General features: G+C 44.7%; 1 protein-coding gene across 1 annotated transcript in view; it reads right to left on the bottom strand.

Annotated features, from left to right (window-relative positions):
• Positions 1 to 256: 256 nt before the first annotated feature.
• The window catches only part of FBXL17 (F-box and leucine rich repeat protein 17), a 487,709-nt gene continuing 464,400 nt past the window's right edge, over positions 257 to 23,565 (bottom strand). The window contains exons 8-9 of the mRNA XM_055315274.1: positions 21,426 to 21,568; positions 257 to 3,219 (exon numbers count right to left, since the gene is read on the bottom strand). Of these exons, the coding sequence (XP_055171249.1) occupies positions 3,079 to 3,219; positions 21,426 to 21,568 (284 nt within the window). The 3' untranslated portion in view covers positions 257 to 3,078. The remainder of the gene's footprint in view (positions 3,220 to 21,425; positions 21,569 to 23,565) is intronic.

The following is a 23,565-nucleotide window of genomic DNA, read 5'->3' on the forward strand; positions in this document are numbered from 1 at the left end:
AAGCAAATGAATGAGTATTTAGGGAGTGGGATTTTAAACAAGCCACTCGTTTAAACCCTTAGATTTTAATCCATCTTGGTAATCACTGGCCAAATCAGAATCTCCTAAAGCCAGTCTCGTTTATGATTCTGGTTGAGTCAAACCTATATAAAGTCAGCAGCAAAACACACAAGGACAGGAACCACTGCATGCATCACACCCAACCAGCATCAGGGAGGCCATTTATTGTCTTTAAAATAACACAGAAGACACAGTGTTTTGTTTCTCTTTTATTGCAACCCATTGCAAGGTCAAAAGATTCACGGAAATATAGAAACTACAAACTGGGTGAATTTCCTTTATCCACTCAAAAAGACATTAAAGACAAAGGACCAGAATTTTTCACTACAGCAATATATTTCATAGTCTTTATTCTGAAAATACTGTTGACATTTTGGAGAGGATAAAAAGCCCTGCATTAAACGTGTTCACATATATTTATGACACTCTAAGCAAAACAAGAAATTCTATATTGCCCAGAAATCATTTTAAGCCTCATTTCAAAGCATCTAATGAGAACACATTCAACAACCATCACAGGATCACTCAAGGTGATGCTTTTTTTTTTTTCCTGGTTGGTTTTTTTTTTTTTTTTTTTTTGAAATTAATGCTTTGAGGCTGGATATGGTATTTCTACAGATTTCTACAAATATACCACAGCAGTTTTCCAGGTTATGTTGCATCAGGCTTTCTGGATTAGTCAACATCTTAAAGAATAAGTGCAAGTTCCCCACCCCAACCCACCCCCCAAGCTAAAGCATGTTATAGTGCTGTATTTTAGATTCAAACAATGCAACATTAAAAAAAAAAAAACCAATTATACACCTCTGGAACCATTTGACAACCAAACTGTAACACTCTAAAGATTATCACAACTTTGAACTGAAATGGCACCATCCATATCATCAACCGCTCTCCCTTCTTTTGTCTTTTTTAACTATTTAAAATATAGTGTGACATATATAAAAATTAAACTTTTGTTTATTCACTCAAGCTACTATTACTATACATACTGTCTTATAAATTAGTTTTGGATTAAAAACCAGTTAAAATATTGTGAATTAAAATATTTTTCAGTGGTGGGGAAATGAACATGAAAACAATACCACTTGATGTGCAAGAACTTTTTTATTAACAATAAACAGCTTTTCTTCTTACACAAATTTTATTCCTTTCAAATTAAATTAGTAACCTATTTAGTGATGGAAAAAAAATACCCTTGGTGCTTACTAACTAGATTTTCTTAACTGATTGGGATTAAAAGCAAAAAAACATATGCCACATCAGAAACATGTTGACATAATCAAAGGAAACAGTGTTTACAAAAAAGGAGTCACTATAAATAAGTGAATGGTATTTGTGAATGTAAAGCTATATTTTGTTGCTTACAGCTAGTATCATTTTAGACATATTGGGACTTACAGAAAGTGAAACTCAAACCTTAGTATATCTGTTAAAGACCAAAAAAAACAAAAAAAACAAAAAAACAAAAAACCCAGTTATGTCCACATTGGGGAAGAATAAATAGCAAACTCACAGGGTAGGGTTTTATATCTAGCTCTACTGTGAAAGATAATCACTCTTTAGCTTAAAAAGGCTCCCCTGCTGTCTTGATTATAAATCGAGACACAGGGAAGTTTACTTGAGCCTGAGTCCCTACTATGAATTAATTGTAAAGATGTGTGAAATCAAAACATATATTCATTTACTGATAGATACTGTCTTAACTGAAAGCTGGCAATCTTGAAACAAAGAAATGCTTATTTCCGACAAGTGTAAACACAAATCTTAATGAAAAGATTTTCTAATTTTTCCTCTTAACTCATACATTAACCAGCAATAGATCTCTGTAGTAGCACAAGAACTATTCAAAATTAACATGCATATATCCAAAAAACCTGTTCTAAAGCCCAAAGCAAAGCAAAAAAAAAAAAAAAGATAAATCAATAGGAAGATTGTCTACTTATATCTCACTCATTAATCTTCTATTCATGTGACTACCTCCAAATCTTAGAAATAAACTTTCATAATTACCAAAATCAACAAAAATAATTAAATGATCTGTAGGTATTGTTTTATTTTATTTTTTTTTAAATAACCGCACACTAGTATTACACTGGTGCTTTGAATGTGGATAACGCTTAAGGGTAGCTCCAAATATCATTAAAATATATCCGGACCAGTTGCAATCCATGAAACAAGAGCGAATACAACATTAACATAAACCTTAACGAAAATATTCAGGACTCTACAGAACAAATTTGCAGAATAATGGATAATTAACTTGTGTGAGCTGGCCAGGGGAGCTCAGATTGTTGCCTCTATATAAAAACTTCTCAGAAGGCTTTATGTTCTCGAGTCCCTCCCTCACTTGCAGACAGCAAGTTAGCCACCTATGCGTATCCCGGGTTGGGTGCTGAGCTTCCTCAGTGGCCTGGAGGAAGGCCCCTCCGTCAGAGAACGATCTAGAAAGAAAGTGCTCTGGCGTTTGTGCTCACGCGGCACAGGTACTGGCATGTTAGGGTGTGTGTGTGTGAGGACCTATACGTGTGTAGGCCCCTGAAATGTTGCAAAGGCCTGGTTTCCTGGTTTCTAATTGGTGCAACATCCCTTCTGGCTTGGTCACCATCAGGAGCAGTGCACAATTCTATTCCATCGGAAGAGAAGGCCGATGGATGCCTTTATTTCGGGGCATCTTCAAGAGGCGGCAATTAGAAGATCAACATACTAGGGCCCACGGTTTTTGGTTTTACAGTAACTAAAAAAAAAATTTTTTTTCTTTAGAGAAACAAGCCTTTGAGTTTAAAAACCAAAGGGTCTGTGGCTTTCAAAAATCTTTAATTTTTAAGGAAAAAACAAAAAAACCCAAAAAACCACCCCACCCCAGCTCACCTGGGAACAAACAGCAATTGCGCTTATGCTATGCGGTATGCGAACAAGACACACATATACACTGGGGTACACCCGTAGACGTGGAACAGGGAAAATCTTTCCAAGGGCTCGGCCCCCCAGATCTCCCACCCCCCCGGAGCAGGAGTGTTAGGAGGAGGCTGCAGACATGTTGGGGGTCCAGCCCATCTGATAGGCCCTCTCCAAGGTCCTCTTGCAGTCCTGCAGCACGGTGCTGAAGGTGATGTGGGGGTACTGCTGCACCAGCTGCTCCACCGTCACTTCGTTGACCTGCAAGCACAGAAGAGCCGCAGTCATGCACAGGCCCACCGAACCCGGCAGCTGCCCGTGGACTCCGGGGAGGAGCCCTCGCCCCTTCCTTCGCGGCAGCGCCAGGCAGCATGCATGACACGACGTGACACGTGTCCTTGCTGTCTGCCCTCCCGATGCCTCGGCACTGCACTCACCTGGAGGGATGCTTAAAAAAGACATATGCTATCAAGGAACCGAACGTGTTTTCTAGAAGCGTGAGCGATAGGGACTCATGGAGACCTTCACGGTGCCCGTGGGAGAGCCGGGGTGCGGGAGGGGAGGCGGCAGTAAGGCACCATTCTTAGGTGCCTCTGCCTTCATCGTCAACCCGACAGCTTTTTTAAGGACAAAACTCTGGATTGAGAGAGAAGATCCACGGGATTCCAGCTAGGAGTGCTGGGGAAAATGTTTATTTTTCTTCCCTTTAAATGTTAAGGTATTGCAAACTCCAAGTCCCTTTGTGAAAAGGGCTGAAATGTGAGGAATCAATAATTAAAACATACGTGGCTGGCAGGTCAGGGATGGCCCCGATAGACCTTAACCATCAAAGATACCACCTTGATTCTTGATTAGACAAGGCAATCAGACAGGCCTAATTAAAACTAACACCTTTACAATTGCTGTGCTGTGAAGGGATTAATTTGTCAATTATTTTTAAGCTGATTGCAGTTCATATCACAGAAGCAGACAGCTTCCTTCATCCTTTAGATAAATAAATGATTAACCTAAGAACCACAACTTTTAGGTAGCTTTATTTAAAATCTTTATTGAACACTTGGGCATTTTCAGATACATCAATATTTCATTTATACTGAGTAAGCTGATCTGAAAGGAGGTGCTTATGATACACAGTTCCGTGCTCCCTCTCCATGTCTGTCCATTATTGAGAAGGATCAGGGCTGCCAGGAAAAACCTAAAACAACATCAAACCCTTGCTGTTTGCTTTGAAAGCCTGTTAAAGAAGGATGATGACCATGACATTCCATCATCTGCACTTTTCTGAAACGACATGATGTTCTCTGGGTGATTTGGAAAACTATGCTATATATAATCTCTTTATAAAAATTGAGAATTGATATTCCAGCATTGCATTGATGGTAATCCGTCGGCACACCTCTCTATTCAAGACTTGCTTATATTTAAATCAACCTTCATTCCAATTTCAACCAAACCACGTAGGTAATCAGTTTTTGTGATACAGATATGATGTATAACGCTGTTTTCAAAAACAAGAAGATAATTTTAAATAAAAAGGAAAAACTGATAAACAAATTAGAGTTGAGAATATGAATTGATGGCCTTAAGATGATTTTTAAGCAGCATTTTTGTTTATTTTTTAATTTAAATGTATGCTCTAAGTCTTGAGTTGAGGCAGCTTACAACAATATACTTAGAAGGTCACACACCAACTAGCCCTGCCAGTCGCTCTAGCATGTTTTTTGATACTCCAGTCACCTGACTTCATTTCAGTTTATCAAGTTGTCCAAGTTTCTTCTGGCCTCAGGGTCTTTGCACATGCTATTCTCTTTACCCGGAATACTTCTTAATCCACTTTCTCCTAAAAACCCTTTCTTTATGCCTACTTCCTAGTCACTCTTGAGTTCTTAGCTTCCATGTCATTTCTCCGGGAAACTTTGATCACTGCCTTATCCCTGCTCCCCCTCCCCCCCCAATCTAGGTAAGGCTTCCAGGTCATTTATTTTATTTAATTTTTTTCAGGTCATTTATTCCTTCAACATTGCTCCCTTGGTCTTCATAGCACCTAGAAAGTTAGTTTATAATTGCTTCATTCCATGTCTGGCTCCCAAAGCCAAAATCATTTTTGTATCCGTAAGTTAGGCCTAGCAATTAGTGAATGAATGATAGATACCAAATAACAAATAAAAAACAGGAACTCAATGCAAAGCAAAGCCATACACTAACATACTAGTCACAAAGACCAATGACTCCTGAGCAGCTCCTCTTTGGCTCAGGAAGTCCTCCTTGGGTAGGTCTTCCCACCCGAGCCTATCTCCCAGAGAGGCTGGGTTAGGTCCCCCCTTCCCTATGCACCTGTGGCTGGCACCCTGCATGGGTTTTCTTATACTGAGGCTCTCTCATGTTGCAATCCTCTCTTTACTCGTCTGTCCCTCCCACCTGAACAAAAGCCTCTGGGGACCAGGGACCTGCCGCCTTTGACCTTTAAGGCTGTCAAGCTGTGCGAAACACAGAAAAGAAACACGACCATTGTGGTTCATACCATGGACTTCAGAATCGACCAGAAACAGGCTTGAACCCTAGTTTCACTTTATTTTTTAAAGATTTCATTTCCTCAACTGTATGCACGGGATAAAAATACGTAAGTCATAGGATTGATATAAGGATTAAGTGTAATGATATGCTTAACACTGTGACGGACATAACACGGTCCCGGAATGGTAGCTCTATTACAGCAGGCACTCAATAAATGGTTATTGAGTGCGTGAATTAATTAACCATGTGTTAGGGTGACCCGCTCTCCATAGTGATGTTCAATATTGTTCAATCTCTGAGATAGTTCAGAAATGAGCCCTGATAACAATAGTTGTAAAGTTCAAAATAAAAGAATCACAGGGCAAGAAGTGACCTTTAAAACATACTTCATACATAAGCAGAGTTGATTATATCTTAATCGTTCTCTGGGGGAGATTCTAGAACTTTCCTTAATAAAACGGTCCAGGTTTTAAATATCTACTTTCAGAAAATCCTCCCTTTTCTTTACCCGATATCCCCCATTCTGCTGTTAGGTTACCTTCCCCCCTCCTGCCGTCAACAAACCCATAAGGATGCCAGTCTCATTAAGAAAGAACTGAAGTCATTTGGTCAGAGAGGAAGCCCAGAAAAATCTACACCGCATCGCAAAGGGAAGAAAGTGTGGTCCAAGCCACTTAGTATTCAAGGAAGAACTAACTACCTGAAAACAGATGACAAAAGAATGGAGGAGAGAAAACATTTAAACCCACCGTAAGGATGGGGGACTGCCTTCTGTGCTGCGTCTTTTCTGATCTACACGTGAGCCTTTATGAAGTCCTATAGTCACGGCTGACAGGCAATTTGTTTGGGGGGCCCAATTTTTAAAAATAGGAAATATCTCTATGTGATACCTGTTTTGTAGGAAGAGGGATACAATTCACTGTAAGCAAACTCGATATATGAAGATAAATTTATGAAGTACATCAAGGAGGGGATAACCTGCTCACCTCGTGAAGTCTTCCATGGGCGGGTTAATTTATTTTCTCAGCTCTCCCAACGTATTTTATATATGCCTTGATTGACCAAAATTCAATTTACCTATTTCTGTTGCATTAAGTCAGGTCTACCTGTAGCTGAGAATACAGAGTATATTAGCTCTCTGGCCTTCTCAGGTTATGGGCAGGGGGAGACGGTGACTTGGCTTCACGTGGCTGTATGAAAATCGGAACTAGCAATCCTCTGTGGGTATAATACACCTTCTGAGCAATCTTTGTGCTAACTGTGCTCTGTAAACTCTAGAAAACAAAGCAGAGGGGGAAATGCAAATATCCCATTTTAGGGCTTTGTCGGGTAGAAGCTATTCAGGGGAAATACATGTGTTCCCACTAGGGAAGGTTCTATCTTTTACTTATAGTGTCTCCTGGCGATACAGTGTGACAAATTTTATACTGAAGTTATTTTCATTTACTCCTCAGAAATACAAATTATGCTCACCTCTTTGTATAGAATCCATAAGCACTTTGGTGCCTTAGAGAAAGAGTTTGGTGTAAGACACCAGGAGGGTCCAAATCATTTTAAATCGTTACGCCTACATACACATTTCTGCAGACATTTTGTCATGCACAACTCCACTTGCTAGAATGAAAAGAACCATTCTCTGTTCCAACTCACAAAATGTGTGTAATATAAAAAAGGAACATAGATGAATCTTTAAAAATTTCCCCACGATCCCTGGTTTTTTGTATTCAATTTCTTTTCCTCCTTCCGAAAACTATCAATGGCAACGCCTGTATTACACAGGAGATTTGAAAAACGCAGCCTATCTTCCTAAAGAAATATGCAGTGGTGTCATTTGAAGAAATTACCGTGATTAAAGGGGAAAAAAGTGTGTACCACAGGTTTTTTTTTTTTAAATATAAGAAAGATTGGATTTTATAGTTCTCTCCAAAGACTGCACAACCATAATTTACATTTTAAAAATTATTATAACTCTTTTCAAGGTAGTAGCAATTTGTCTGGTATTTTAATCTATTTTGAGTTAACATCTATTAGCACTTTTTCAAAATGTGAGGTAAATTGCTGTGCTAATTAAGGTAAATCACACCATAGCTTCATTCTATGGCTGCTGCGACTATGGAAGGGTGAGGAGAGAACCTTCAGAGCCTCCGAGACCCACCGCACTAATTTATCTAGATCATCACACTGCGGCTTCACCTCTTCATCAATACTTTCTCTGGAAAGTTCCAGCTAAGTGTAAGCCCAGGCCTGAAGCATCTCCCCAATGATACCTACCATTCTAGAGAGACTATTTCTGATAGAATTTGCTGAAGAAACCACGTAGATTACGTGATTCTTATTTCTTCTTTGACTTATGTTTTAAAACAGGACATGTTTCTTGTGAGGGGCAGAAATACTGGACACCTGCATATATTAAAATCACATTTATGAATATGATAAACCGCTTAAAATCACTTCTTTCCAAATCACTTTTTTTTCTAAATGGAGAAAGCTGCCCTGCAAAAAGTGACCACTACTAAAAATGCCAGCGCCAAGAACGTGCATCGCGTCATCTCTGGACTGTCAGTTCCTTGACAGCAAAGAGTCTTTGGGTCATTTCTTTTTTTTTTTTTTAAAGATTTTATTTTTTTTATTCATGAGAAACTGAGAGGCAGAGACACAGGCAGAGAGAGCAGCAGGCCCCATGCAGGGACCCCGATGTGGGCCTCGATCCCAGGACCCCGGGATCCGCACCCTGGGCTGAAGAAAGGCGCTCAATCGCTGAGCGACCCGGGCACCCCCGAGTCACCTGTTGGTGTCCAGGTCTGGGCACGCTGCCTGGTGCGTTCTCGCCCTGTTAGTCCCGAGCTCAGGAGACAGGAGTGTTTGCTGGTTTTGTCCACTGCCAAGTCCCCAGCACCTGCAGAAGGCCTGGCACCTGGGAGGGACTCGGAAAATATTTGCTGGCTGAGTTACTGTCGTGGTTGGGCAGTGAACAGGTACTAAGGGGACACGGGAGCGGCAATCAGCAGCGCCTCGGAAGCTGTGCAGGTAAGCCCACCATGTTTCCAGACTGTTCCAGGCCCGGCGGGAACAGCCTCTAGAGTCTTGACGTTTCGGCGGCGCCCAAGTCCTGTCATCCTCTGAAGATCCTGCCCAAGGCGACCCTGTGCTGCTCCCCCCTTCCCAGCTGTGCCTCTTTCCAGATGTGCCCTCGCTGGGGTGTCCGTGCGCACAGGAGGCCAGTCGCTGACACCGCCGCTTGGCGGAGATCTAAGGCTTCTGCCTGCAGCCCCAGCCCCCGCTCAGGGCACTTGAGCTTTTGTGACGTCTCAGATCCCTTGTCATGTTGCACTGACCTGGGGCAGAGAGGGAGCCGTGGCCAGGTGTCCGGCTCAAAGCCATGCGGCCTCCTGCCACCTGCAGGCCACCCACCGCCTGCCGCCTGGGGGGGCGCCTGGGCGCAGCGGGGGGCACCTGTGGCTGGAGAGCGGAGGCCCCGGGACCGCGGTGGCAGCGCGCCCGACACGTGGCTAGGCCTTCCTCCTAACGACCAACAAAGGAGAGACGGAACCATGTCCCCATTCCCGCCATCCGGGAGGCCATGCGGGTCACACTGTGCAAGTGGCGGCCAGGCCGCGAAGCCGGGAACCCCGGGCACCCCCAGCGGAGGACGGTCATCGGCGCCCCTTGGCCTCCCAGCCGGCCCTCCCCATCCCGGCGCAGGGAGACATGTGGCTGTGGCTGTGGCGGGGGGCACGTCGGGGATGGCTGTGGCCGCAGGGGTGGGGGACAGGATAGGGACAGCTGTGGCCGCAGGGGTGGGGGGCACGGCGGGGACGGCTGTGCACCTGCGCTCTGGGCCTGGCGGTGCCAGCTGCTGGGGAAGGGCACCCGGCCTTCCCAGGGGTCTGGGAAAGGCTTCCAGAACATGTCACATTGAATCGGACTTCCCGGGGTGTCTGGGGGGCTCAGCGGCTCAGGGATCGGTTCTGCATCAGCCCCCGCAGGGAGCCCGCTTCTCCCTCGCCTGTGCCTCTGCGTCTCTCTGTGCCTCTCTGAATAATTAAATAAAAAAATCTTAAAAAAGACACATTGACTCGAGCTCCCGTAGGACAAGGGGGCACTGTCCGTGTACCTACGTGTCAGGTGCACACGTCAGACTCAGGGAAGAAAGCCAACCTGCCGCCTGCCTGCATAGACCCTGATCTGCCTCCCGGAGCCGTGGCCGCAGTGTCTGCAGCCCACGGAGCAAAGGACGCATGTGGCCGCGGTAGCTCTCATGTCGTGTGGCCGCGTTCCAGGGTGGGGGGACGGAGCCCCTTGTGCGGGGGCAGCAGGGAGCCCACAGCAGGCCCGCGGAGGTGCTGCCCACGGCCCCCGTGGCTCCCCCGTCCTGATGCAGGGCTCCGGCCCCCGCCCCAGCAGCCCCCCCGGTTCCCAGCCTTCCCGCTGCCCAGGGCCCCAGCTCGTGGGCCGGGCCGCAGGCCCCCGGAATCCGCTTCTCGCGGCCTTCTCCAGGGGGCCCGCACTGGTTCTCCGCGGGTCCGCACTCACGAGGTGCAGCAGAGGTCGCTGGGCACAAAGCACATTCAGAGGAGGCCCCCCAGCTCTCCAGGCCAGGCTGGCGGCCCCGAGGTGGGCACGTGTTCAATGGACAGAATAAGGGTAAAGTGAATTCCAGTAAGACACCGAATTTGCATGTAGATGAGATGAGTCATCTAAGTGCAGTTGAAAATATTTTAAATAGGACGCTAAGAAAAGAAGGAAGCACGTTGATCTTCCTAGGACCCGGCCCAGCGACACCCCGCGCCAGGCTCGCTCCGGGTTCTACTTCCTTCCCTCGGCAGCAGGGCTCCTCACGTCCCCGTGTGGGTGGCAGGCGCGTCCTGCCGAGGGTTCCCTGGGCCCGAGCCGGGAGGTCCAGGACGCCGACGGGGACTGTGGGATCGACTGTCACCCCCTCACCTCCCGGTCCTGTTCAGCGGCAGGGCCCAGGATGGGGGGCAGGGCCCAGGATGGGGGCAGGGCCTTCCCCTGACTGTGACTGCGGAGTGCTGTGCAAACCGTTCTCGCCGGGACCCAAAGCACCTGCTCCTTGCCTCTGCTCTGCAGGCCGCCGCAGTGTGTCCTTTCCCTCTGCCTGAGTCAAACCCATGTCCTTTTCCACGAAGCGCGAACGGTACAACCTCCCGGATGCTCCCCACGCGCTTACTGACGGGGCATGAGCTACGCCGTGGCTACCACCAGGAACACAAACAAGAATGCGGTGGCTCTCGGCCCAACTGCTCACCACGGTCACCTGGGGATCTTTCAAGGGTCCCGATGCTCAGGTCATACCCCAGACTGACTGTATCTGAACCCCGGGGGCGTGGGGCCCGGGCACCAGGCCTCCTCCTGCCCCCAGCGTAGTGCGGGCTCAGTCCTACTGGTCTAAAGCTTTCATCTGAAGCGCTCACAGAGGGCACAGGTGACTTCTGCTCTCGGGGAATCTGAAGGCAGGTTCTAAACTGAGATGATTTAAAGGTGGCAAGTCACGTGTTCACCTCCCGTGTCGCCCTCCACATTAAACTGAGTCAGGGCTCCTCGAGAAAAGGAAACCGTGGCTCCGACAGCCGATTAGCCCATCTTTTTACAAATACTTGTCGCTACGTGAAACAAAAGGCACATTTTTTTGAATGTGGTAGAAACAGACTGGTTTCTTCTTCTTCAGCATTGGTATTGGGACTCTAGTTGGGCACAGCCAAGGAGGCCACCTCCTGGCCTCCCCGATAGCTAAAGCAAGGGATGATTTCCCTAAACCCGGCTGTCACGTGGAGGTATGTAGTGCTTCCTCATGGTACCATCCACAAGGTAGAAGGACAGGGCCCACGTGACTGGGAAATGTTTAATATAATCTTAAGAGGAAACACTGATCATCATCTTGGAGACTGGAGGCCACCTGCTGAATATGGGAGTCAGCTGATTACAGGCCACCCACAATGCACTACGCTTCATGCGTGAACCTTGTACCGCTAGCCCGAGGCCTTTAAGGATTTTTTTTTTTTTTTTTTTTTTTTTAGAGAGAGAGGTAAAAAATATTACTCTTGGGTGGCAAAAAACTCATCTAAAAGTCCCAAAGCATAGAAAAAGACAGATACTGAGAATGCAATGAACCTGACAGAGGCAGGCTCATAAATTCAGTCAACTTTGTCAAATGCAGTCATTCCATTCCAGAATCTGCAATGATTGGAAGTGCTATGCTCTGTCAATATCACAACAGGCCTGGCTTCATGCTGTCTCTTTTTCATGAAATGTGGGCTGCCTGTTAACACTAGCATTGCTTTCTATTCACTTGAATTAGCACAGTGAGAAAGCAGCAAAGAACCTGGGAGGATGAGGATCACAGAAACGCCTGCAGTGTTAAGTGAGACTCGGGGCTCACCAACCTGAAGCCTCTAATTAGAGATTAGTGCGACAGGAGCCCAACCACCAGACTGTCAAAGAAATTAGTGACATTTTCATTCCCCGTTTCACCAAGCAATCTTCCACCAAGAAGGATGCTTCATGTCAAGTGTGAGCTCTACATGTAGACTTGCAGAGCCCATTCCGAGGCCTCGGTCTGCTGGCCGTGGAACTGACCTACTGCACAGATCTATACATTTTGGGGGGTACAGATTTGCATGTGTGGTGCAGATGGGAACCAAAGCAGACCAGTCTGGGGCATCAAGATGGAGAGAGCCCCTTGGGGAGTCATCTGAACTGCTCTAAATGGTTTAGCAAAAGACTGACTATTTGAGACACACTGGGTCCTAATAAGATAATTAATGTAGTCACTAATCGAGCGGTAAGTGCAATGTATTTATAGAACACATCTGGGTGTTTCTAAATTAAACTCTCAAAGTTAAGCTGAAAAACACAATTGAGAAAAAAAAAAAGAAACCTCTTAGAACTAAAAATGTCTTTTATGCTTAATGGCTTTTTTGATTTCAGTTTTTTTCTATTTTTTTTTTTCAGTTTTTATTTTCTTACGTAAAGCCTTGGGCAGCGGCAATCACCAGTGGATGCCTAGTGAAAAAAAATCTCTCTCTAAAACGGCAGCTTCTGTCCCGTAGAATTTATGGATTTGACCTGCTTCCTAAAACAAATTTATTACCAGCAAAAAATTTATTCTGCGTAAAAGTGATCTGTAAATCTGTAGATTAGAACACCTGAAAACAAGTGAGATTTTTGGTTTACAGACCAGAGACTCTACATAAATCAGAGCATTTCAGGGTTATTTAGGCTCTGAAGAATTCTGAGTCCGATCATCCAGCAGATGCCTGAATTTTATCTGTTGACCGTCCTGAACCCCAGGGGCTCTGGGCTACACTCAGAATTCCCCAGCTACAGGAAACTCTATAAATCCAAGGTGTCGTCTTTCACAGTCATTTCTTTCCCTCTGTCCAGATACTTCTTATAATCTGCAAAATTATTAGCAGGAGGTGGGATCTCATGTTTTTTGAACTTGCTTTTAGGCGTATAATACTTCTGCAAACCAAAAGAATAAACACATAAACAAGCCAAATAGGTCAACTAAATAAATAAAGCAGTAGAGGTGGGGCTGCCCTGAAGTTTGGTGTAAGGACCAGACGCCCGGCCCTCGTGGCCAGCCTGCCATTCCCAGAGACCCTGAGGAACCTCCTCGAACCCTGCAGCTACACAGAAGACAGATGAGAAACCTGCTCCATCCGCGCATCATGCGATATATAATTTGCGTAGGGATGATTATGTGCCAGCCACTGTGGCGGGGTCAGGCCATGGATGGGAGGAAAATCCCAGAGGGAGAAATCCATGGATCCCACATGTGGACAAGGAGGAGAGTGACGAGGAGGAGGAAGGTGAGAATGCACTAACACAGCAGATAAGAGCTGGGGTTTACTGCTTGCTGCTTGTAAGGAACTTTGCACACGCGGACTCATTTAATCCTCTCCGTGGTTTATGGGAGAGGTGTTGTTTTTTTATTTCCACTTTACAGAAGAGGGAAGCAGTGCCGGAGATGGAGAGAGAAAAGCCAGGAGCGCGGGGACACCGAAGGCAAGAGAAAAGCATTCTTGGGAAGGAGGGCACGGTTACCAGGGCAATGCGGCTGCTAGGGGATGGAGCAAAGTGCGGACAGAGAAGTGGCCCCTGGATGTGGTGACAAGGGAGTCACCCGCGATGCTGGAGGGAGCAGAATCAGTGGGGCGGGGGGGGGGGGGAGAAGGGGGGGTTGGGGAGAGGAAACAGAACGGCAGAGGCCCCCGGCTGAAAGATGTGGGATCAAAGCAAGGTTCTTTATGCAGAAGAAATATACTTTGGGGTGCCAGTTCTGAAAATTAATTTGTAGTCTCACTGCTGTGGAGCTGCTGGCTTGATGGTCTGTCTCCCCCAAGAGCCCGTGGGCTCCACGCGGGCAGGGGCGGTCTCGTTTTCCTGTTTTTTTTTCAGACCTGTCACCTATCATGGTGACTGGAACACAGTAAGTGACTCAACAGATATTTCGTGAATTCAGCGGATAAAATACATGATAAAAATTGGGACACGGAGGGATGCCTGGGTGGCTCAGCGGTTGAGCATCTGCCTTCAGCTCAGAGCCTGATCCCAGGATCTGGGATCGAGTCCCACGTCGGGCTCCCTGCATGGAGCCTGCTTCTCCCTCTGCCTGTGTCTCTGCCTCTCTCTCTCATGATTAAATAAATAAATCTTAAAAAAAAAAATTGGGACAGGGGAGGGAGTTTAGGTTTCTCTTTGAAAAACTGCTTGCCAAACCAAATGTTCCCTGCACACTTGCCGCTGAATGCCTGGGCCTCACATGCAGGCTGAGCGGGCTCCTCCCCGAGGGCCGTTGGTCCCTCGGTCTCCTGAGCCACCGCCAGCTGTCCTTATTTCCACTTTGTGAAGACAGGTGCCTAGGAGTCCTGGGATCTAATCTGAGCCCTGTTAGGAAATGGCTGTTACCTTTTCTATTTCTAAATTAGAAAAATAATATGATCCCGCAGCCTAATTCTTTCATATAATTAACTTAAGCCACATCAGAGTTCCAAGGAGATTATTTACTGCAAAGCCATGATGCTCCCGGGTGCCGTCAGGCAAACCCCAACACAACATTCTATTCACCTACAGCATTTGGGGAACAGCAGACCCTCGCCTTCCTCCTTTCTAAAAAAGAAAAAAAATCAACATCCATCAGCCTCACAGCAGAAGTGAACAAAGTGTAAGCCCCTCCTTACAACACACCGCCTTACGGGGTTCTGGGAGACAGCGTGGGAGACACGTCCCAGCCCGGACGCTGCGTGGCCATCTAACTTGCCAAGTCCTTACCCTGCTCAGGAGAAAGGCCCGTGACCTACTGGTCTCTGAATTTCTTCTTCTTTCAAGTGTAACTGTGATTTAATGGGTCTTAAAAACATGAAAAAAAAAAGAAAGAAAAAGATAGATTCTATTTGTTTCTGAGGATTGCTAAGTCCCAGGGCCTAGTTTTTCTTAGTAAGATGTTAGCGTATGAATTTCTATTCATGGCTACAACCTTATGAACCGCGTAGGTCATGTCGTGGTTAAATACCACGTGCAAGATTCTGGAACGGATACACATATACGGACAAGTAATAGCAGTGGTGGTGGTTGATCTTCATGGACGGCTTACCGTGTGCATGACGTGGGGTCAAGTGCTCTATTGCACTATATCTCATTTAATCGCCCTACAGAGGAGATATATCCCGATTTTTCAGAGGGTGAAACTGAGGCTCCTGGAGCTCAAGCTGCCCGAGGTCCCCCAGCAGTGGAGCACCCAGCAGTGCGACACCGGTGCTCACCCATTTAAGCTCTGCCACGAAGCTCCAGGCTGTGTTTCTTGGCCAATCCTTAAATACAGGGAAGGCCTTTTGGGTGACCAGGCCTGGAGGCGGAGGAGACGGGAGCTCCCGGCTACCGTGAGGTCGTGAGGTCGCCTCAGGGTTTCAGCTGGTGTGTTTTTCTGTTTCCATTACCGAGAATAGTCAGGAGAGGGTTGTAAAGATGTGTTTTGAAGCGTTCCTACGTGAAAATCACCCGGAGAAACTGTTTCATCAGCAAAAGGTGCAAGATGCTGATGCTTCCAGTGCAGGACTGGGGTTGGGGCCTGCGGGCTGCGGCGCGTCCCTGACAGCGTCCCAGCCTCCCTCTTGCTCGGGGCCCAGACTGCAGGCTGTCGCCCCGGCCTGGGCCTGCACCATCCCATCCAGTCAACGCCACTCCTGGCCTTAGTCTCAGAGAACATTTTGTTTTCTGTTTTTCACTTTATTTTCTTTGATAAGGCATAAATTTTCAATTTTCAATTTTGGCTATGGGCAATCTGGAAACAGCTGTGCGCACATGGCAGGGGGGAGGGGAGTCCCCGCAGGTACACACTTTGTTTCATGGCTGAATTGCTACCAAAACAGTCCTGGACAGAGCGCCCCACAAATTATTTTTCCTTTAAACTGATTTTTCCAGTTAGTTCCGTATATTAGTTACAGAGTCCTATATTATTTTCCCCATAGGGCTTTCCTGCTCCTGATTCCTAAACAAGCTGATAAAAACTCCATTTTCTTCACAGAAATATTTAGGTAGTTGAGGCTTTCTCCTGCCATAATTACTTCCTGAAAAATGCAGTGGTCAATTTTTCCTGAATATTTTTACATTAAATCGGGCACACGAAAGTTGGCCTCTGATATTTTAAGGTTGTAAAGTAGATTTCTGGCTTGAAAGAGATGACTGGTTTCTATTACTTGCTTTCTGTGTTGGCTTCTCATTGATTTCATTAAATCTCTCTACCATTTAAATGAGGGACTCTGTGTGAACACAAACATTTCTTATGACCTGGAGAAATCATTCCTTATTGAAAGAAATCATCTATTTCACTCCTCAACTAAGTACTTCAGGAATTGGAGCAGGTGAGGAGAAAGGTCTTGGCAATGGCAGTTTGATGAGAAATGAATTAATTCGATTATTTCCAGGGTGTGGATCAATAATAGTCAGCCTCACAGAGGCCCCTGGCCCGAAGGCAGCTGGATAATCAATAGGATCACACAGAGGCTTCTCCTCCCCCAGCAGCCTCTCTGATCTTTTCTGGGCGGACTCTTCACGCCTGTGTAATTCTAATTTATGTCAACTAGAAATCAAAGAAATTCCAAGAGGCTTTGGTCATAGGACATTGGGGTGGACCTTTCAAAATCTATTTATGTCTATTCCTTAAGTAATATGGCCCCCACGACCCTCCGGGCGCCTCTAGAGGCCAAGGAGAAGGAGCCTCCCAACAGAAGCGACCTGCTCCAGGCAGAGGCAGAGGAGCGGCGTTAGGTAAACCGAGGCGCACTTTCCCCCCTTCCTGTCTCTAACTCTGCGGGGACATAAGAACAAATAAGCATTTTAAAGCAAAATGCTTTGCCAAGAGTGGCTCCCTCAATAACGCTCTTTAATGATAGCCCAGACGCTGGCATTTTCAAATCAAATGAACAGTGTATAAAATTAGTTCTGCATGAAGTTAAAAAAAGAGAAAGAGAGAGAGAGAGAGAAAGAGTGAAAGGGAGCTTTTAAAAGCTCCAGCATTTCTCCATCCAACTGCTTTTCACAAGGGTTTGGCATTTGAGAATTGCTACATTTATGATGTTATTCGCTGCTCATAATTCAGGCCCTCTGTCTCCAAACTTCTGTATTAACACACACTGCAGAGGTTCCCACCACGACATTTTATCACCCAGGTTTTCCAAACCAGCCAGGCTGCCTCTGGCGAGGTCTGGTTTCTCAGCCAGGGCCATGCCACTGGGCTCCCTCCCTTCTCATCAACCCTGCTACCCCAAACATTTTTCATTAACCTTGAATACTGCATTTCCATTTGCCCTACAGCTTTCTCATGACTTTTTTTTTTGTCCTTTTCAGTTTTGTTCTCCATCCAAACTGCCTTGTATGAAATGAGGGAAAAAATCATATTACTAGAAGAAACATCTATATGGAATCTGGAATTGGACAGCATGTTCTATTTTGGGTTGTGAAAATAATTTTTGCGACCAAAGCCACTGTCTACAATCGTGGAAGGCAGAGTAAACATATCGCTCTTATTAGAGTCCCATTGATTATAGAAGCAGTTTTAACTAAATCACCAAATAAATGCGTGTTAAGTTGATAGGTGATTTCGGGTCAACTCTAATTCCCAAGGTCAAGTAAGCCTTTGAACAGTCTTTAAGAATATAAGTTCACCCCAATTCATCAAAGCCGTCTCACACAGCGTTTTCTTCTCTTGGTTCTTACAATGCACTAAAGTTTAGGAGATTAAGTGGCGTCGGCTTTAAAACTCAAAGTAATGCCTCTAACATGCTTATCCATCCAGCAATCGGAACAGCTACTCAAACACGGGCTTCTGAGTGCACTTCCTAATTTTACAAGTGCTCAGGGAACGCTGCGTTTGGGGAAGGCCCGAGGACTCCTCCTTAAGAGTCACCGAGGCTGCAGTCAAACAAATTCGTGTAGCTTAGCTTAGAGGTTGTCTGACAATCTGAGCATACGTTGCTTTCATTGCAAAGAATACATTTAACGTTTCTCATCTGTTCTTTGTTTACTGGATGAGAGAGAGAAAGAAGAGGGAGAGGAGGAAAACACCTTTTCCTACAACAAATACAATGCATTTTGCTATTCTTTCAATTTCCTTAAAAGCCCAAGTGAGGAAAAAGGCTCAAGTTTGGTATAATATGGCTTCCAAATTCAATATGAGTGGCTGAGTGTGAAAGAAAAGATTACTGGCCTTCAATATTTCATAGAACCACAGGGTCACAGAACTCAAGCCCTGGGATACACAGACATCACAAGCTCCATCTCTTCCCAGAGCAGGGATCCCTACGATAAAGCTCCTGGCAAGGGGGTTCATTGTGTAGACCATCAAAGTCTCTTGCTTCTCCTCTGGCTCCAGTTGGCATGCAGAGAGTGGAAGAACTCAACTTGATGAGTTATCAATGGTTATTAGCAAATTTGGTTAAGGGACAGAGAGAAGACTGATAGACCCAAACTAGTTTTGTTCTTCAATTATTGGTTGGCACAGATGATCACATGGAGATAGACAAAGGGGTCTTCATCGCCATATCCCAATCATGATTTCTCTGGTCTTCTATTTCTATTTTTAGTTTTCTCCATTATTATTACTTTCTGTTTCCCGGCCTACTTGAATTGTCTTATCTTCTGGAAACCCAGCCCTTTTTTTTTTTTTTTTTCCCCACTGCCAATCTTTCTTCATTCCTATGCCCAGGTTTGCAAGTAGATTCTAAATACAGAGTGTCTCATGGAGGTATTAGTTTTCCTTTGTGGGGTGTGTAGAAAATATAATTATTGACATCTTAGTATAGAAAATAATAATAATTCTAGATTTAACGGAGGCAAAAGTTAAAGGGCAATGTCTTCTCTAATCTTAGTTTATTTTTCCTCTCTTCAATTTCTTTTCAAAATCAGATAGCAGGCGGTACAACTTTTTTCTCATTCGGAAATTTCAAATGTCAAAACACAGGTTAATATGACATTGATGATAAGAATCAGCAGCAGCACTGAGTATTTTATATACAACAAACATGATTATTCCAAGAGCTTGGTATTATTATTACCCTCATTTTACAAATGAGGAAACAGAAGTACTGAGTAAATAACTCCCCAACACGATACTATGAAGAGCAGAGCCCAGATATGAACCTGAACTCTGGCCACTGAGTTCATGCCCTCAACTATTAACCTCTTTGCTACCCAAGTCTTTCTATGAGTCTTAATAAGAATTTAAAATCTGGAGAAGATTGCCCAACACAAATTTTGAAAGCTGAGTAGCTACATACTCTAGATTTCTATCCCACTTAAATCAACAAACAGGCTATTATGTGCAGGGCTTTCCTTGCATTTTGTGGGTGGTTTGGAAACTTCTTCCATCCTCACAGAACCTCTTGTGTCTGGCTCTGAGTTGCCATAAGTGTAAGGACGCCAGGCAGTAAGGCTGGGCCCAGCATCCCCTAGGCTGGGCCACATGGCAGCACAAGGTGGTGCGAGAGCCAGCAGCTAGCTCTCAGGGCAGCTCACTGGTTGGAGGAAGGAGTCCGAGGCCGCCCGAGGAAAGGACTAACACTCTCTCAAGGATACCGCTAATCAGCACGGCCTCCCCATTGCATTTTGGAGTAATTTGCATTTGGGTAGAAAAGGATCCATTCCTTAACTTAAAATAAGCAAAATGCTGGTCAGCAAATGTCTGGAATAATCTTCTGGAACATAAACTTCCACAATTCATCTCTGAAGGTGGAGCTGACCTCAACAAATCTAAAGAGTATGGACTAGAAATATGGTAATTTCCAAGAATGCGTGTGGATATGCAGGTACATTTTGAATGCATACATTTTGGTGTCCTTAGTTAAGGCAGTACTCAGGTAGCAGCTTCTTCAGGCAGACACTGAGCAAAGCTGTTGTCATCGATTAGCGTTTCTAGAATATTCTGTCTACTGTAGAGTCTTTAACTTGTTTTAAAAAAGAAGTCTTAAAAAAATATTTTATTTTTAACTAATCTCTACACCCAACACGGGGCTTGAACTCATGACCCCAAGATCAAGAGTCCCATGCTCCAGTGACTGAGCCAGCTAGGTGCTCCTAAAAGAAGTCATTTTTAAGCAACAGGGTTAGTAGCAGCATCAGGTTAGTTTAGTAGTGAAATCTGAGGGAGACTTGCAACCCCTGGGTCTCAGTGCTGTTGCTTAGTAACAAAGTCAGTCAGCTTTTTAGGCTGGGCTGAGAATATATAGTAAATTCTCTCTAAACATAACTAACTGGCAAAGGCCTAGTGTAAGTTGGGATTTTAAAGCATTTGGAGAAAAGAACTAGGTCAATTAACAAAAATGACATAGCACACAAAGGATTTGGGCCATTCTCCAATGTGCCCCAAATATGCTACATTTAGAAAATGCCTGCCCTTTGAAAGACATATATATTTAGTTTCCCTCTCTTTTGCTAGATTTGTCCCTAATCACCATTTGCAGAAGTAGCACACATGTGTAAACTATTTTAAGATGCAAGTTCTGAGCAAATATCCAAGGTGGAATTTTTCCAAGAGAACAGTCCCTGGGCCTGGAGACCTTACCCAGGGTGGGCCACAAGCACTGGACCCAGACTCTGAAGACCTGGGGTAGTATCTTGGATGAGTGGACTCTGGCCAGTGCCTGGTCTTTCCGCTCCCCCCCCCTGCCCCTTCTCCCCTCCGCAGCGCAGAGAACCACTTGTTAGACTTGGAGGGGAAACATGGGAGTAACAAGGGGGAGAGCACCTCTGTAGGGCCTGGGGATCAATACAGATTTTTATCATTTTTCTTCCCTGTCTTCAAAGGGTCCCATATTAAATGCGGCACAATTTCCCAAACTCTGACACGCACTTCTCTGGCCAGCTCCACACACCTTCAGTGGGACCCCTGAGACCATTTCTCATCATGTGCTAAAAGTGGCATTTTAAGTGTCGAAAGGCACAGACTCCCACATAATATCCCCTCACTGGCCCTTTCTTGCCCCCACATGGCAAGAATCCATAGACGTTGAACACTGAAATCACACACTTCAAATTGCGAAAAACCAATTTGGCACTGTTCTTTCCACCTTACTCCTGCAGGAAACTTGGAGCCCAGAAAAGAATTTGACTGTTATTTGACTGCACATTGCTGTGTGCCATGCAAACCTTTTTAATTTTGGTCCACGGACTTAGGGAGAGAAGGCCAACATCCAATTTGACTTGTGTGCGCAACTGCTCTTCCTTTCTGCATAGGCACAAAATTCATTTTTAAACAGGGAAATGCAAAAATACTCTCAGATTCGTTTAGAGACCCAGGGATCTTGCAATGCGTAGCTGTAATAGTACATGCATGTGCAAGTACACGTTTGTACATACAGGGAGGGAGAGAGAGAATGTGACAGAGCTGTTACCTACCCGATGTATAGAAAACAAACTTGAAAGGTAACTCTTACTTTATCGCATCTCATGAGCCCCAGATATCTAAGAGATTTGCTGCTCTGTGCAATCAGGGTGGCTCCTTGGTCTGTAATTTCCTTACACCATCCGACATCCACAGTCTCTATCGTCATGCTGTACCGGCCGATGGCGATCAGTGCTGCAAGGAGGGACAGAAAGGGAGGAAGCAAGCATAAATGTTAGCAGTGTAAGGGACCTCTAGCTCATTACGACTATTCCTCTCATTTCCTCACTAAATTTGTTCCTGAAATGTTGTGTGTAAACCAGTGTTTGGGAAATGAAATTAAATTTGAAATGCTTCAGGAAGGCTTGCTCTATGACAAACCCTTTCACAGAGTGAATAATCATTCCATAATTCCCCTTTCATTGGAACACAACCTCTTATCAGTTCGACTCATTACAAGGTTACCTGTACTTTCAAACATTCGTATCTGCAGAAGGAATAAATTAAAATGGGTTACATATATAATGTTAGAGAAAACCCCAAGCAGAAGCTAAACTTCACCCAAGATAACTTGGATACTTTTAAAAGGAAAAAAAAAATCCATGTAAGCACCACTCTGAGGTGTGTTATATACTGCATGTGAATTTCTTTACTGATTGGCATAATTTTTCCCATCTGTTCGTGATCTGTGAAATGTAAGACTATGTAATATTTTTCACGTTAGTCCTTCTTGGCACTGTTAGGAATTAAGAGTACATTATACATACAGTTGAACTTAATTGGTGCCATGCTAGAGCGCGGCAAAGGGAATGCATTTGTTATGGCGAATTTCCTCACCATTAGCAGAAGTCTTCCCTCTATTAACATATAAAATGAAGCCTGTCGTCTGCAGACTCTCAGTGTCCCTAGTCTTCTTGACTGGTTAGCATCGTCCCGCTACCACAGTGCAGACTCTTATCCCATAATCTGCGATGTGCACTACTTAGCACCGCTCCATTACCCATCACCTGTCAGGGGGACCAATCAGTGAAGGTGGCTCTTTGCTACGGAGTTCTGACTTGACAGACAGGCCCACCTCGACATTTGTGGAGCGGAAAAGCAGATTTCAATACCCCTAGCCAGAAGAAGTCTATGGTGCATTGGTGTGTAAGCGAAAACCCTGAAAACAATGCCACACATATTAAAAAGGAAAGAAATTGTTTGCTAATTATTTCCTCATTCTAAGATAGGATGCCTTGATTTCTGTGACATTCAAGGCGGATGATATTTTCCAATTGACGAGTGTTAAGAGCAGAATGAATTACTCATGTAAATAAATGTTAACTCTTAGAGCTCACAGACAAGAACTTGGCAAAATCTCTTTGCTAATCCCCTCAGTAATTATTTATTTATTTATTTATTTATTTATTTATTTATTTATTTTTTAATCATTCATTTTAACTAGAAAACTCATGTCCATGCATTCAAGTATCAAGGCATTTCCAAGTGGCCAGATACTTAAGGTTCACAAGAGCAATTGTTATGCCAGTGTTTTCCAGTGAAAATGCTAAGAAAGATAACAAAATTTCTTCCTCGAAGCTCCCCCTGCCATGAATTTGTTCATATGCTCTCATCTTTGCACATGCTACCTCATGATTTAGTTTCCAAGGAAGTGGAGCGGGATGGAGGAGGATCTGCCAAAGGTCTGCTGAACAGCCTGAGTGATATTTTGTGTGTAGAAGCAATATCCCAGGTTAATCCCATTGGTGTCCTTGCCCTAAGAAAACTGTTATCTCTAGCATCGTCAACTCTTACTAGTTATGGTATCCCGAGGATCTCCATACAAGAAAGTTCTTTCACTACAGTATGCTCCAACTGTGATTTCAAAAGATGATGAAGCACAAGTTGCAGGATGGCCCCACTTTGGTAGATTGTGTACTTTTATTTAGGTTTGGGGCTAGAAGATGAAAGCCCTGTACTAGCCAGAAAAAGATAAAAACAAATGATCTGAGGATTTTTCAGAGACTGCTTTATAAGCAAATGAAGAGTCAATAGCTATTAATTCTAACTGCTAAAAACACTGGTGTTTAGTATTTCCCTCCCCCCGTTTCTTGTCCAAATTAAAATAAGCAGTAAATAAGACAACTGACGATCAAGCAGGGTATTCAGTTCTTGTTTTGACATAGTTCTTTTTTTTTTTTTATGATAGTCAC

The sequence above is a fragment of the Nyctereutes procyonoides genome, unplaced genomic scaffold, assembly GCF_905146905.1.
Source record: "Nyctereutes procyonoides isolate TBG_1078 unplaced genomic scaffold, NYPRO_anot_genome, whole genome shotgun sequence".
In the NCBI taxonomy this organism is placed as follows: Eukaryota; Metazoa; Chordata; class Mammalia; order Carnivora; family Canidae; genus Nyctereutes; species Nyctereutes procyonoides.